Below are 14,442 nucleotides of genomic sequence, written 5' to 3'. Positions count from 1 at the left end.
GTCGGTTTTGTGCTTGTTGTGTGAAATAGAAGGACAACGACTCTTTGGACATCGTCTGGGCATGGCACGATTTTATGCTTCGCATGAGAGGCGTCCGCGATGGTTCGCACGTCCGACATCGCTGCGATCAGGCTGCGAGCAGGCAACGAGCAGGCCACAAGGCAGACTACGAGGCAGGCTGTGAGGCGGCTTACAGTCAGGCGGCATTGGGAGACCTGAGAACAGTCACTTGCACGTAGCACCCCAGGGGCATGGACCTGGCAAAGGGAACATCAGATACAACATAGGGGTACACAGAGTTAATTCAAGGGAGAATCATCTCCGGTCTGTCTAAGCATGTTGCTGCAGGTGCTTTCCGCCCATCCCTATGCTCCGTCGATCGCGTTACACCACCAGCTAAGACCCCTCACGTCTACCGGTTGTACTGTCCAGGGTCAGTAAGCCTTGGGTGTCATCGGGCGTGGGACTTACGACAACACAGTCTTCGCACCGCGCGCCGTGGACGTTCACCCAGCCGGGGCAGTCGACGCCGTGCTTGTATCTGTTGACGCAGGGGTAGCGGTCCATCCTTTCGGCTTCGTTCGCCTTCGATCTTGTGCTGGCTCGCGGGTGGAGTGTAAGGTATGCGGTTTGTGGTAAAAGTGAGGTTTTGATGGTCTTCGGATCAGGGAATCTCGCCATCAGCACCAACCCTTTATATGTCTTCCTCCCAGAATTCCAGACCATGCCGCAGCTGCCTCAAATGGACACGACTGCAGAGCCAGTGCCTCCATTCGCAAGGAGCCACGGTCCGATGCCCAACAGACCTCCCATGCCGCCGGCAACCAGCGGGTACTGCACGGCTTGTCCGCGATTGGCCCTTTCCCTGGCCCGCGAGTCTCTCGACAGTCAGCCAACACGAATGTTGTCGGGTTCTGCGCTGGCCGTCGCTGCGCAAGACATGAAGTCGGGAGATGCAGCCCTGATTGGTTGGGCTAACGTCTCCATGTGCATGCCAAAAGCGGGCCGTCCTGGGGACGCTAAAACGTGAGATGAGCGCCCCACGTCGTCTGTGCCGTGGCACCGGGGAGGATGCAAGGACGATGCAAGATTTGGCGTTCCCACTCCCCTCCAACTTTCTTCAATCAGCTCACACCCACAGACATGTCGTCGCTCACACCCCACCATCTCAGCATGTGCACCCCCGGTCTCCACCCCCCTCCTGGCTAGTCCTCAAGCCGCATATACCTGATGTCCATCACTCTGCAGAGGGGCTCGAGCGCCCTCAGGTCAATGTCACTCACTCCGGCTGCCCACGCCTGCCCTCAACCCACCCTGCAAGGCTGCCCCGATTGGGCCTCGGCTCGAAATGCCCTAGGCCGGGCTTCGGCGCTGTTGCGAGTGCGCCAGGCCTTCCGCCATTGCGTCCGCAGAGCGTCCTTTGTCGACGCAATCAGCTCGCCATCCACCCGCAACCCCATCACGAAGGCCCGAAGAAAGCCTCCGACTAATTTCTCCATCGTTGGGCAAGTTGTAATACTATGCCGGCTAAGAAGATCACCTGGAGACAAAAGGCTTGCAACGGATGCTGTGTCTTGCTCCACCCCCAACCGAAAAACGAAGTCCTCATCACCCGCCGAGCTGACAGGAAAAAATGCGTGGGAAACAGTGTGGATGTGGGAACATTGGAACACAATATCTCTTACAAACAAAGTCATTATTCTATTACGATTCACGTGTCTAGCAGATCCCTTCGCAGCTCCGCAGGTAATGAATTCGCCTACAACCTAACCTACAGCAAACAATCCTCGTTCCCCCAACCCGCTCGAAATCTTGCATGCAGATCCGATCATGTCGACAAGCGATTTCGTTTCGGTGCTCGGTCATCTTCAAGATCCTCCTCGAGCCGCCTTTTGGTCTTCTTGTAAGCTTCGATAACACGCCTATACATGTCAGCTTCCATCGATCGGTTGGTGACAAGAAACGTACAGTTGAATGAGCCTGACTGTTTTCATTTGATCATTATCCCAATCAAAACGGTAATCATTTCTTCCTTGTTGATCTGTATTCACATCCGCCTCTGTGAAGAGATTCCCTGTCTCGATTTCATACGCCACTCTTGAATCGACAGAGATGAAAGTTTTCGTGATGTGCTGGACCTCGAACCCAACACTAATCATCATGCCCTCGATCTCTTGTTCTATATCTTCATGGTTTGCGGGCGGTTGCCCGCTTGTCTGAAGCGTGTGTGGTGAGTTCTCGTAAGATGTGATTTGCCCGCCAATCCGAACATCAATGGAAGCCCCAGCTTTCATTGAGCTGATCACATTTTGAATTAGCAAATGATCCACCAAATTACTCGATGTAAAGGGTACCTGTAGAGCTCCTCGAAGAGGCGAGGTGGAATTGTGGTTCCGGCAAGGCAAATCGAAACGTGATCATGGGAAGATTGGACGCCGAGAGTGTTCCCATAACTGAACTTGTCAGTAAACAAAGTGTGTAACGCATCGGCAGACCTACCTGCACTCCGTGAAGACAATATCGGCTTCTTTGTATTCAGTTGATGGCGACTTTGACACGCTCGGGCACTTTTCGTCTCCTGTGCTTACAGAGAAATTCGCCGCCGAAAATTTAGAATTATGGCTGATAATAAACCGTACGTGTTCGGAGTGCGGAATATCCAAGAAATTCACATGGCGTTTCAACACGCCAAATACTTCTGAAATGAAATCGGGGGAGTCGAGATGGGCGTCGATTGAAGAAGAGGCGTCATAGTGGTAGGACTCAGCGTCGAACTCGTCGGGTGAGTAGTATCCTTCATCCTCAAACATCGGTCCTCGCATGATATCAATCAGGGAGAGTTTCGTGACGAAATTGTTGTGATTTCGACCTACACATGTCAAGCTCTTGTCGGGAACGCGACGGTCTTATAAGCTACCTGGGGAGGGAAAATGTCGACCCCCTGACGCCTGATTGCAAAAAGATACTGCCAGTGGTGCATGGTCTCCACATTCATCTCGCCCCCTGAGAGGTCAATAATACGTAGTGGGTCTCGAATCGTCTGCCCCTGGGTCTGAGCTGCCCAGGCACTCAGGGAGGCAGCCCCTTAACCCATCCCAGCTGCTTTGAGGGCCTTCAGAGCCAGACCATCTTGGCAAAGGATTTACGACGCATTCAGAGCAAACTGCAAGCAGCCAACGCCACGCTTCCTGCTTGACACCTCTCTCGACCGCAACAGCATCATTATTTCAAGCGAGCTACTCACGACTGAAAAGACACGAGAACCGAACGCCCCATGTTTCGGGGCCTTCTCATCATCTTCAATGTCGCTGTGTTATTTTATCTCGGCGACGCCGTATCAGTCCGACGCCGCTGACATCTTTTACTCGACGCCTAGGGCTGCTTCAATGGCCAGCAACCCATAGTTGAGACGACTAAAGTCTAGTCGCTATGCTTCCTGGCGTCGCGTCGCCGCTGTGCCCATGCAGAGGACGTTCAGGTACATCCTCATCCTTCGAAGAAAGCTACCTGCCCTCTACCAATTGCCAACTTCAGGAACGTGATTCGCGAGGGCTTTTGATGGAGACGAAGCATTGGCTCACAGGGAAAACTGGCATCCACATATACCTCGATGATCTCTACGAATTGATTTCAAGTAAGAACAATTGTATAAAAATCGCGGGATTCATTCGATTGCGCGGAGCAGCGCTCACCGCGAGGCGCCTACCCCCGTGGTCCCCGTTGGCCCTACTTCATGAATTCTCCGCCGAGGGACCACTCATCTCTGCCCCGCAGACAACTCCCCAACCCTTCAGCCACAAAGCCTGGTCACAGATAGTCCATTTGAACACAACATCCCATCTGACTCCAAAGGCTGCCTTGCCGATATGGAAAACCTTCAAGAGGGTCAGTCTCAGGTCTTTGCCGAAGTACGAGGGGAGACTGACTAATTGCAGTACGCGTGAAAAGCAGGATCTGAGATCTCCAAAATCGCTGCTTCCACAAGCTGGTCATGCAAACCAGGCCGTGCAGATCCTTCGCGCGCGATAGCTACATTTGCTCCTATGAACTTGATTATCGTCGATGCAAGCCGATCTCCCAGTAGAGGTTGTTCCTCAAACCTGTGATGTTTGACGGGGAGCTTGTGATGTGTAATCTTTGGTTGCATGCCGATCTTGTTAATATCTCGTCCGATATTAGAGAAAACGTGACCAAGCTGTTCTTCTGGTGTTTCTGATGGTTCGTATAAGATTCGAGATGGTTTCAGGAGAGGGGATGTTTCGGGCAGGCTATCATCGTCGGTGGAAGGAATCATGTCGACTACTTCGATATTCAGCTCTCCGCCCGGTACGAGACAAACCTGCACATTGACGAGAAATTCTGGCCAGTTCTCCCGATCACTCGCGAATGTATGAGATCATAGGTCCTCATTCCATATCGTGTCTTGGTCGACTTCAAGGCAGACGTTGTCCCTGAGTGATTCGCTAAAGTAGTGTCAGTTTTTTCCTCGTAGCGGACCTTAATAACATACAGTCGAGGATGGAGCTGAGGGTCCCTATATCCTACGAAATGTGCGATCGCAAGTCCGTTGGAGTCTCTCATTTCAGCGGCTCGAGCCAGCCAAATGGCGCTGTTCGTCGGGAAGTCTACAACAGATTCGACATCCGATAATGGATAACAAACTTGGTCTCCACGCGCGATTTCCAGACTCCAGCTCAGCAAGTCCCATGCCTTTGCGAGAGTGTCCTGCTACAAAGTCAGAGCGGAGGGACTAGGGGTGCCGAATGGGCCGCACATTTTTCGGGTATTGCCGTGTAGCAGATGGGACAGCCATTGCGAAGTCTGCCGCCGAACTATTTTCAAAATAAAGGGAGCAAGAACAAAGGACAAGGCGTCTTGCCCTCAGTCGTCGTAGGCAAAGCTTTATCTGTGTTGTGAACCCGGCAAGCCAGGTGATCCTCCTTGATGAACAGAAGTAAAAGCATGAGCCATCGAACTCTTCAGACCCTTGCAGGCGTTCCCACATGTGTTTGCCGTCATGTGATGTAAATTACAACGCTTTCCCTGATTGATGAGGCTTTTCGACAGGGGATACCTCGAGGGCCGGGCAATCAGGTTCGTCGGCTCTTTGCTCGAGGTTGGCTTATGCATGGACTCCTTCGCAATCTCGGATCTCGCAATCCGGGGGTTCCGCCTGTTGTCGGAAAGCTACCCTCCAAGGTCTCTAGAGAGATGGCATAAGGAATCGGAGCATCTCATCAAAGGCGTCCTAGGTTCCATTGGGACAATGACCGGGACATTCAGAAGATTAGGAAAGTGTCTGGTCACAGCTACAGCCCTCGGCTTGAAGTGGTGCTAATCGCTAAGTCGAAGCGGCGAAGCCATCTGTGTAGTCATGCGCTCGTCGACTCTTGCTTGGGCGCGGATCTAATCATGAATGGACGAAGCATCGTCTCGACAGCAGAAATTGAACACGAGCAAAGTATGTGTAGAGCCAAACGACAATCAGGTTTTGAACAAATTGGCTCAAATCCGAGGACCATTTCCTCTTCGAAAGCTCTCTGCTGTGAAAGGCACAATCCGCTTGTGTGCCACCTGTGGTATGCATACCACATTCAGCTGAGCGAACCTAATGATCCACGACCGCAGAAGTTCCAATCTTTGTGGGTCGTAGCGCATAGCAGTGGGATCATGGACAGGAAAGGAGGTGTGTCATGTCACTTTGGAGCATGTCTGATTAACCTGATGCAAGCATCAAAACGGGCGCGGTGCGACGTCAATTATTTCCCCTTTCCTCCCCTCTCTGTCAAGCTTTTGGCAGGATATCGAACCATATCCTTTCTGGTAGCTAACTGAATCTGTGAACGTACTCTAGGTTGCTTCCGTAGCGACAATCATTCACAGTATTTCGCACGTCATAAGGGCCTCCACGGAGGTCAATGGCCAAAGGACCAGATTGTCGCATCTGGAAGCCAGGATGCCAGCCATGTACGCCTGCTCAACTGCCCGGAGCTCTCCATTAATTTCCCATACGCGTCTCTGTTGCGACTCGAGGGATGAAAGAGGCCGTTTGGGTTTGCAGTCGCACGCGGACTTGTTCCGCCGTCGCGTTAGTCTCGGTCTTGCTGAGTCTCTTCTAAGCTCCCATTTCGGTAAAGATGATGCGTCCAAGATTCAGTAGCCAGCAGAGGTTTGTCCATGTACCAGTCCAGCTAAGGCCTCTTAGGCCTTCACTCGGGATTTCGTTTGCGGCCTTCGGCCACATCTGGGTCTCGAAATGGTCAGAAAACCCGATCAGTCTACGACTTCCTTGGCGCTGGCTCTGTGTGAATCATTAGCGACAATATCCTCGACTCTTCAAGGCTTAGCTGAAGCGGGGACACCGACCGCCATGGGATTGAGATCCTAAAGGACAATTTGTGACGGCCCACAGGGCAGAGCAGTGCCAGCTCGGTTAGCTCAGGGCATCTAACTTTGCCTCGGCCGATCTCGCGAAACCCAGCGTGGAGGAGACTGTCTGGCTCGTCATGGCTACGGCCGAACGCGCAACCAATCCAACAGGCTTCGTTCTTCTCGATATAGGGTTCTTCACCACGTAATTTGTACTAGAGCTCCTTGTCTGGTTCGCTATCACTTTGTCAGGCCTCTTATGCGACGGTGCCATCGTCGTTGACAGTCCGTTAGGGCACCAATTGCAACTTCAGCAGGATAAATGTGGTGAACATTGGTCGTCTCGAAATTTCTGTGCGGGATGCTACACTAGCGACGACGTTACGAACATAACGAGGGGGGGGTGTCACAAACACAAGTTTCTGGAGGGCCAGGGTAGACCGTTAATGATCTGGGTGCCTGGCAAAGAGAAGGGAGCGAGCCTTAGGGGCATTAATTTCTAGCAAAACATCCATGCCCAGCTACAGTGGCATAAACAGCAGGCTATGAGTCCTGTCCCTTATGGCTTGACGGGCGAGATTGCTTTCACACAGTGTCTTGGAGGCGGGCGTCAGACGGGCCATCGAGGGTATGGGTTCCCCGGACCATTGCTTTCGTTACCAATCATCGCTTCTGAAGCCCATCTGTCTCTCCATATGAAGCTATCAAGCATACGTCTGTACGATTGGTACTTCGAGTTGGTGCAGTCTTGCAACTTACTGAGCTTACTGAGCTTCGCAATGCTCATCCACACAAGCTGGAGACGCTGTAGCCTGAACGGCGCAAGGTCGGAGATCGAAGTTTCATATCCTATCACCCTGACATGCACCAAGACTCGATAATCTCACTTGCCCCTCCCGCGAAAATTTCACTCCCTCTGTGCTAATGGTTTACTGTGGCATCTCGCGAGTTCCTTGCGCCTTATCCTAATGCATCTTTGTCAGGACAGGAAAGGGGGGAGGGAGGGGCGTCGAGGCTAGGGTGCACGCTCATAAGCTCCTACAGCTCCCTCCATGTCAGCTAGTGCGGTGGACAATACCAGGCGATCACTGCCAAAACCTCTGTTTCGCCTGACATCGATGTGTTTGCCCTCTGGTATTCACTTGCTCGCTTGACATTGACCACCGTGCCCCATATCATACCACCTTTCCCTGGGTATATAATATGGCTTTGCCCCGTTCTCTTGCCTAGGTAGACGTTTATTGGCGATCTTACGTTTGAGAGATGAAGTGCTCTGTTCGTTCATCTTCCATACTGCAAGGCGCAGCAAGGGATCACAGTCAACCGCCGCACATTCATGGCCCATGAACACGTCTTTGGAATGTGGCTCATCATCGCCAATTTCCATCAGAGCTGAAGCCTGTAGATCCACCCACAGGTAAGCTTCTCAGAACGAAATCTCCATACAGCCATTGAATATACTTGATTTGTATCAAAAAAAATTAAGTCCGTACGTGCTGAACATTGCCTTCTTTTATTATGAAAGCCTCCACCCCACTTTCTCGCCTCCTCCGCCATCGATCGCTAGCCGTGATTCCCTCGATGCACCCATCCCGAAAGCGTCTCAAATACTTCTGGACATCGGCGGCAAACGATGTGGTGATCTTACGTCGAGTTCTTAAGAAAACGAGGTCCCAGTTCAGGCATTCCAAAATAGCTAGCCCGGAAATCCCACCCCCCTCATTTCAACGCTAGGGATTGATTTGCACAACGGAATCCCAGATTCCGCGTCAGCCGCGGCCCGGTCAGCTGACTTCTGCCGCCGTTATGCCCCAATGATATCCAGGGTGAACACAACTCGTCTTCAGGAGTCACCGAGGACACAAGTGTGTCGCCTGAGCCAGATGAGATATATGGAGGTGGGCATGAACCACTTTTCCAATGGTGAACGCCTTTTCACCTCTACGCGACCGCCTACGTGGCAGATCAAGATTGTTGCCAGTCATTAGCCTCTTGATCGTTTGGCCATTTGGGGACATGGTCGCTCATGAGCGAGTCTGCCATCGAGGACTGTTGGCAACCGCGAGGAATGGTGGAGAAAGGTCACTATTTTCATTTGTGAGGGCAAGCTAAGTATGGGTTAATCCGACTCTATTTACATCATTTCATTCAATCGAGGGATTCACGAAGTAGCAGAGTGGGGGAAACCCGGAGACCATATGTACTGTCGCCACTCTGCAGTTGATGGGACAACGAGATGGCAGCGGTCAGTACGGAAGTGCATCCACGAAGGCGATGCACTAAAATGTGACCTGGTTTTCAAGCACATTTTCCGCAGACGTTCGTGCAAGGTCAAAACGGCGGCAGTACCAGTTCCCATGCCGTTGACCTGATTGCTGACGCGCGAGTGTTGAGGTACAGGGCGCGGCCAAAGAGCCTTAGCATCTTCAGCAGAATGCCGTCCTACATGGCGTTAGAGGAGTGTCCGCATAGTCACTGTAGAGTCTACCCTGGAAATTCGAAATGCCCTCAGGCCTCCTACTACTGAGCGGTATTCACCAACCAACCATTGTTTCTCGAAATCGAGATATTGCCGCCTTATTTCCCTCTAGTGCACCCAATCGAATTAATTCCAAAAAGAATTAGTGTTAACAAAAGTGGGCATTCATGTGGCGACGTCATCCAGCAGTTGATGAGAGCAACCCATGACTGACACCAACCTCCAGCTCATCGGATAAAACTCGTGGCGAACGTTAGCAGCGTACATACATCAGAGCCATATACTCGACGACTTAGGTTTGTCTGAGTTGTGATCTTCAACGACATGCCACAGCCAGCAAAGGAAATGTTAGATGCTGCATAATCGTGATTGTTCGGCATGTAATCGTATGGGTTTTTTGGCTCATCAACTTCAAAGGGGCCGGAGCACAGACATGACGAAAATGCCAACCGCCCGCCCGAGGGTGCGAATACCTAGGCACATGTGGACCTTCTTAACTCAAACCCGACCACCCTACCCCGCTGGCGGTGACCAGTGATAAGACACAGGCCAATCATACGAAACCACGTTATCGGACTCTTGACTAATTGGGCCTCGAAGAGCATTGACGCTGTCAATCTTGTTCAGAACGAGAATCATAGGACTTTCAGGCAGGCCAGCGCCCTGGATGACACTAGCGGCTAAGCATCCTGGTACCAACTGGAAGAACTTTGAACGGGAAGGGTTCCGGAGAATGCAGGCTTAAACACAGAAGCAAGGAGGGGTAAAAGAGGGGTAGGTATGAAGCATCTGAGCATCTACTCATTCCGTCAAATACATGGCCTGGGTAAAGCCGAGTAGTGCTGGCTTCTCTACATACTTAAGAGCTTTTGCAGAGGTTTTCGCCTTCAGCTCTCCAACAGACTTCTCCTCACGGATTCATTGACATTACCCGACCAGCACCATGTCCGACAAAGAGTCCCAAACGCCTCGTGTGTTCATCATGAGACATGGTAAGCCATATTTCTGGCAACTGAACACAGTTCTATAACTCATCCAGCTACAGGAGAGACGGAATGGTCCCAAGCTGGCCGCCTCACTGGGAGCACAGAAATTGATCTCAACGAGAAGGGAGAACAGCAGGTTGCCGCTGCGGCAAAGGCTCACGCGGGCGCAGGCAAAACCATCGACCCAAAACGCCTTGTGCTGGTCATCGTTAGTCCAAGAAAGAGAGCGCAACATACTTTAAATCTCTTTCTACCGATGTCCGATGACGGCGATCAGATGCCAGAGGTTGTCGTAAACGATGACATAGCGGAGTGGGACCATGGCGAATATGAGGGACTTACCAAGGAAAAAATTCGAGAACGAAGATGGGCAATGGGATTGGACAAGGGCACCGGATGGGACATCTGGCGCGACGGATGTGCGCGCGGAGAGTACGTCATGATTTGCTACGCTGTGTTTGGCGCGTTGAAGCTAATATCCTGATGATATGCAGGTCGAATCAACAGGTTACCGCGCGAGTGGACAGAGTCATTTCCCAGATCCGTAACAAACAAAGCCGTTATATGAATGGCGAAAGGCCCGCTGATGTTCTCGTTGTAGGTTTTCGCCCCGTGGAGAGCGGGTCATCTATTCACTGCTCCTCTCCTGTCCATTCATGTTCGTGGCTAAGAGCTGGTATCTTGTAGGTCGCGCATGGCAGTATCTTAGGCGTTCTTGCGGCACGCTGGGACGAAACGGACGCTGTACACGGCCGCAGTTACTTTCTCTCGCCGGCGGGAATAGCCCGTCTAGAGTGAGCTGGTTTCAACAACACCATGACCCTCGTATTGTGACACTGATCTTTCCCGATAGATATAAAGACAAATGCACCGACCAAGCTTGTTTTACCAAGCTGTCTTCGCCATCGATGGAAGATGGTTCGGTTACCATATCAGAGAAATCGTCTCCGGCCGATGGGATCAAACATTTAGGGCAATCGAAGAACTCCGATATGATCTGAATCTAGTTCAATTGCTATCTTATGTGGTTCGACGCATGTCCTGCCGTAGTCTTGCGCAGTTACACTCTTTCCCAACTACCATCGTGATCAAGATCAAAAATTTCCGGAAACTGGCCGGACGACTTGAGGATCGCCTTGGTTTGATCGTCAGCTTGTTGAATGATTTCAGGCAGCAGCTCGAGCTCCCTCAAGCAATCACCATCGCATTTCGCTATGAAAATACGTAGAATCTCGTGCTTGTTGCGGATGATCGCCGTATGCAGTGCCGCCCGACCTTCCGGATTGCGTGTGTTGATTGTGGCGCCATGTTCTAGGAGTAAATCGACCATCTCTGTCAAACCGCCAAAGCTGGCCGACGTGAGCGGGCTACTGCGATGCCAGCCCTCCGGAATTTCAGGGTTGGGATTCGCGCCAGCTTTCAAGACCATTTCAAGAGTTGCGTGGTTGTGGCTGTCAACTGCGTGCAAGACTGTGGTGCGACCGCTTTCATCCATCGAGTTTACGTTTGATTCACCTCTAATGAGGAGTTCCATAACCTCCAGCTGCGCCCTGGCTGTGGCCCAGTCTAAAGCCGTACGCCCCTTAGCGTCCTTCTCGAAGACGGCATTCGGGTTGCTCTTGAGCTCGTCGGCCAATGACTTTCCGAAACCTGGACCTTCTGCAAGCAAGATCGTGTGGATCCATGGAAAGTTTTGGTAATCAAACCAGTCTCGAGTCCGTTCACCCCAGATGGGTTTCAGAGCTACTGTCTCTTCCGGTTTGCACCTTTTGCGGAATATAAAGTCATTCACGTGGTCGTACGATCTGTACACGTTTCAGTCGTCGGTCATACGATCTGTAATCATTGCCATCGTCCCACTCACTCTTCGTCGACTGGTGCCCCTTCTTGCAACAGGTACTGCACTGTTGCATACTGGTTCAGTCCACCATAGAGCGCCCACTCATGAGATGTCAGCGAATCGCGCGCATTACGACAAGTCTCGGAAGGAAAGCAAATAGCGCAACATACCCTCACCAAGCTAAACCCTCGGGTTGCGCTCTTGTCGCTGGGTTGCGCGAACCCTTGAGAGAACAATTCCCTTAGGCCGAAAATATTACCATTCATTGCATATGTAACAGACAAAGCTGTGTCTGGAACTACATTTTGGACGGTGAGCGGCCGCTGGGGCCCTGACTCAAAGATGTAAGGTGCCGAGTTCTGCTCGCCGCCAATAGCGCCATTGATAAACCACTGGCGAGGCCCGAAGTACTCGCAGGAAGGTACGATCGGATATGCCGTGTGTTGCTGCTCAGTGTTCACTGGAACCCCCCGGTACGACCTGTTGGCCTCGACCAGGATGACCGCGTCAGATACTGGCCTCATGCAAGGTAGTTCTGGTGAACTACCCACAAGCTCCTCATCGCTTGTGACGAGAGTCGGCGGGTTGATGAGCTGCAGCGTGGGGGCCGCGAACGAACCATAGGGGTCTCCGCTGCCTCGCGCAGGTGATGGATGACATTCCCCTGCAGGAGAAGCCAGAGGGTGGTAAGCTGAAATCTCAGAGTGACCTTGATTTGGAAGACGGATAGTGTCGTCAACGTGCTGCAGTCCATCGTCTACCATCGTCAGCGGGATTGAGGCTTGTTCACTGTTCGCAATGCGTGCGGATGGGTCTTTTCGTTTGCGCTTGTGGCTAGGTGGTGATTTCTGACGGTCTATCCAGGCACGAGCTTGCGTTTTGTACGCCGTAAGTAGTTCATCAACTTGCGTTCCGCACCTATCTATGTTCTCCCGATTAAGTGAGTCGAAAATGGCTTCGGGGGATACGTTCTTGAAACCTTTTGTCTTCGTTAAGCTGAAGAATTAGTAAAGGAACGAGCTCTGACTTGGGGGGCGAGCTTACGCCGTCCAAGGTATCGAGAGGCCACAGATTAGTGCTCCAGAACCTCCCACATGCGCCAAAATAGACTGTAACCGCTCCCCTGCCTTCGCCAAGGCACTACAATCACGTCCACAATTTTTTTTGTCTTCGGGCTGCTTCTTGTTGAGGATGTGATTAAACAACGCACCTCGGCCCAAACTGGACTCGTACGTTTCTCGCAACTGGCTAAATGCGACAAGCCACACATTTCTTTTGGCATTCCTGAGCTGAGGAGGGTCAGATTGGTTTTCTTGAGTGAGGTGGTCGTAGAGATGGATTGCAAGATCGGGAGCAGGCTCGCCGCCGATCTGTCGCTGTACCCATGCCTCAGGCTCTTGCTCTGCATTGATGCGCGAGGAGAGTGTACGCTTGACTATATCGGTTACGGAACATGGGAGATGATCCCAACACAATTGAATTTCCTCCAGAAAAATGCTTGTAGCGACAAGAAACTGGGGAGAATGAGCGAATTTCCGGCGCGGGCGAGAATGGATGTACCTTTGCGTCTAACAGTCGATCGCTGGGAATCGTCCCACTTGGGTCTTGAGATACGTGATGGAGCGCATCTGCAAACTGACGACTTCCCGCGTTTCCCATGGTGCGGGCGTTTGCTAGAGACAGTTGTTTCGAGGCTGTGGCGGAAGCAGCGTTGGTTACGCAAGGTTTTGTGTGTAGGCTTCGTAGAGGTTGTTGGCTGAAGAAAGGAGGATGGTCATGGACGGAGGACAATGTCTGGCGAACAGGGGGCTTTTAAGTGAGCTCGCCGGACAATGTCTGGCGAACAGGGGTTTTTGAGTGAGCTCGCCGGACAATGTCTGGCGAACAGGGGTTTTTGAGTGAGCTCGCCGGACAATGTCTGGCGAACAGGGGTTTTTGAGTGAGCTCGCCGGACAATGTCTGGTGAACAGGGGGCTTTTAAGTGAGCTCGCCGGACAATGTCTGGTGAACAGGGGGCTTTTAAGTGAGCTCGCCGGACAACGTCTGGCGAACAGGGGTTTTTGAGTGAGTGAGCTGGACATTGTCTTCTGGGAGGCTGGTGTCAAAAATTTTGCAAGCCAATCTCGGGCGCATACCGCGGCGGGCGTGCACCTAGAGCAAGCGCCCTCCAGATGTACCGCATGCCATCACATCGTTCGATAGTGGAGACCAGTATCAGCTCCGCCACACCCCCACACCCACAAAAGAGATCCCAGGGTACATCAATGTACGCAGCAAATGTGCTCACTCTTCCCACACTCACGCCCTGCTCCATTATGATCGCCCCTGGGGATGGGGTGGGCCACCGGTTCGGGGCGATATCAGCGACACCCTGCTTCCACATGGGCTCGAGAAACGTGCTCTGTCCTATGTACGTGCCTACTGGAGGACTCCGTGACGTCTTCTCCGCACACCCCCTGAACGGCAAAGAAGGAGGTGCCAGTGCATGAACCTGTCACTGTCAGGATCCGGGGTGGTGGACCGTGCCACCTGCAAGGTGTTTCATTTGTAGTGGGCAACTAGCGTATACCAATCCTTCCTGACACCTTCTTTCAACCTCCTACGGGGTATTGTTTCCTAACGTCTCGGACCCTTAGTCCTATCGTCGGCAAGGATTCGCCGGGAATGGAAACCTCCTTTTTCGGTCGTCTCTGCGTCGTCACCATGCCGCGCCATTCTTCCATCTGATTGACAGAGTTGATGAAGCAAGGCCATGTAAGAACGAATCA

At 52.1% G+C, this 14,442-nt stretch overlaps 7 protein-coding genes across 7 annotated transcripts; 3 read left to right on the top strand and 4 right to left on the bottom strand.

Moving 5' to 3' along the window:
* Nucleotides 1-412: 412 nt before the first annotated feature.
* Nucleotides 413-567, bottom strand: CABS01_16691 (uncharacterized protein; the record flags this gene model as incomplete). The annotated part of the gene is made up of 2 exons (XM_060550021.1): nt 413-424; nt 472-567. 2 exons carry the CDS (start codon nt 565-567, stop codon nt 413-415), a joined length of 108 nt encoding a protein of 35 aa, XP_060404493.1.
* A 157-nt stretch (nt 568-724) lies between these two features.
* On the top strand, nt 725-1,030 carry CABS01_16690 (uncharacterized protein; the record flags this gene model as incomplete). The annotated part of the gene is made up of 1 exon (XM_060550020.1): nt 725-1,030. One exon carries the CDS (start codon nt 725-727, stop codon nt 1,028-1,030), a length of 306 nt encoding a protein of 101 aa, XP_060404492.1.
* A 1-nt stretch (nt 1,031) lies between these two features.
* Nucleotides 1,032-1,490, top strand: CABS01_16689 (uncharacterized protein; the record flags this gene model as incomplete). The annotated part of the gene is made up of 1 exon (XM_060550019.1): nt 1,032-1,490. The coding sequence occupies one exon, from the start codon at nt 1,032-1,034 to the stop codon at nt 1,488-1,490; it is 459 nt and encodes a 152-aa protein (XP_060404491.1).
* Nucleotides 1,491-3,925: 2,435 nt separating this feature from the next.
* On the bottom strand, nt 3,926-4,294 carry CABS01_16688 (uncharacterized protein; the record flags this gene model as incomplete). The annotated part of the gene is made up of 1 exon (XM_060550018.1): nt 3,926-4,294. The coding sequence occupies one exon, from the start codon at nt 4,292-4,294 to the stop codon at nt 3,926-3,928; it is 369 nt and encodes a 122-aa protein (XP_060404490.1).
* A 5,497-nt stretch (nt 4,295-9,791) lies between these two features.
* On the top strand, nt 9,792-10,318 carry CABS01_16687 (phosphoglycerate mutase; the record flags this gene model as incomplete). Its single annotated transcript, XM_060550017.1, has 2 exons — nt 9,792-9,840; nt 9,894-10,318. The coding sequence occupies 2 exons, from the start codon at nt 9,792-9,794 to the stop codon at nt 10,316-10,318; spliced, it is 474 nt and encodes a 157-aa protein (XP_060404489.1).
* Nucleotides 10,319-10,894: 576 nt separating this feature from the next.
* On the bottom strand, nt 10,895-12,438 carry CABS01_16686 (uncharacterized protein; the record flags this gene model as incomplete). Its single annotated transcript, XM_060550016.1, has 3 exons — nt 10,895-11,639; nt 11,699-11,775; nt 11,845-12,438. The coding sequence occupies 3 exons, from the start codon at nt 12,436-12,438 to the stop codon at nt 10,895-10,897; spliced, it is 1,416 nt and encodes a 471-aa protein (XP_060404488.1).
* Nucleotides 12,439-12,746: 308 nt separating this feature from the next.
* Nucleotides 12,747-13,082, bottom strand: CABS01_16685 (uncharacterized protein; the record flags this gene model as incomplete). Its single annotated transcript, XM_060550015.1, has 1 exon — nt 12,747-13,082. The coding sequence occupies one exon, from the start codon at nt 13,080-13,082 to the stop codon at nt 12,747-12,749; it is 336 nt and encodes a 111-aa protein (XP_060404487.1).
* Between the last annotated feature and the right edge of the window lie 1,360 nt (nt 13,083-14,442).

This window comes from Colletotrichum abscissum (genome assembly GCF_030869225.1).
Source record: "Colletotrichum abscissum strain IMI 504890 chromosome Unknown Scaffold_129.1, whole genome shotgun sequence".
NCBI classification, from domain to species: domain Eukaryota; kingdom Fungi; phylum Ascomycota; class Sordariomycetes; order Glomerellales; family Glomerellaceae; genus Colletotrichum; species Colletotrichum abscissum.
This window is presented reverse-complemented; position numbering and strand designations above follow the sequence as displayed.